This window comes from Camellia sinensis, chromosome 4 (assembly GCF_055761805.1).
Source record: "Camellia sinensis isolate YWXY chromosome 4, ASM5576180v1, whole genome shotgun sequence".
Taxonomy (NCBI): domain Eukaryota; kingdom Viridiplantae; phylum Streptophyta; class Magnoliopsida; order Ericales; family Theaceae; genus Camellia; species Camellia sinensis.
The window spans coordinates 204099599-204100549 of NC_138964.1; the positions used below are offsets into that span (position 1 = coordinate 204099599).

Sequence of the window (951 nt, forward strand, 5' to 3'; positions counted from 1 at the left end):
TTATCTAAGGTTACTCCAAGTGAAACGGGGTCCAGAAAACCCCAAGTCTATCAGGCCACAGTGATCTATACAACTTTTAAATCTTTGGGAACGACGAGGATTAATAGCACGCTCGCCAAATTTATCCGCATTTGAAAGAATTTCGTTGAAATCGCTCGCTATAAGCCAAAGAGAGTTGTGGTCATCAGCAAAGAGCTTAAGGTTATCCCACAGATCTCTTATTAGGTTATAGTGAGGGCTTACATATATAGCGGAGAAAAACCAACTAATAGAATTAGAATGAACCTGAACAAAAGCATGGATTTCCGGCTGAGCCACAAAGAGGATGTCGCAATAGACTTCAAGATCATTCCAAAGCAGCCAAATGCCGCCAGCAAAATCAACAGGTTCAAAGATTTCAAATTTAGAGAAGCCAAGGCTTTCACAAATTTCTTTACCTCGATCCCCACCAACTCTGGTTTCAGTGATAATAACCAGGTAAGGTTGATGTTCATTCATCAGATTGTGAAAATGTCTTCTGAAATTGGGATTTGCTGCCCCACAACAATTCCACAATAGGACTTTCATTGGAGACTTAAACAATGGAAAGGGTTAGGGATTTTTCCCAAGTTCAGGTCTGCTTGCAAGGACACCCATCCTAGGTCCAAGCTGATCTTCTTCTTCCTGTTCCAATATGGGGTTAGGCAGACTAAGTGTTTTAGAGCCCAATTGACGGGGAGTCGTGTAAGATTTGGCGATAACACGAAGGCGGAGGAGATCTGGCTCTGCTAGGATTTTCTTTACTTTGGGGAATTTGCCTGGGAAAATGAACTCCCTTGGTATGATGAAGAGACGGTAAAAGTCCAGGGGGGGTTATGGGATTGGAAGAAGAGTCTCCGCAACCAGATTGTTTTGGTAACTTTGGAGATTTGGGAGAAATTGAATGTTTTGGGTCACAATCTGGTTCAATTG

General features: G+C 42.4%; 1 protein-coding gene across 1 annotated transcript; it reads right to left on the minus strand.

The window, feature by feature from the left end:
- LOC145824389 (uncharacterized) lies at positions 1-567 on the minus strand. The gene has a single exon (XM_082924034.1). It carries the CDS (start codon positions 565-567, stop codon positions 1-3), a length of 567 nt encoding a protein of 188 aa, XP_082780160.1.
- Between the last annotated feature and the right edge of the window lie 384 nt (positions 568-951).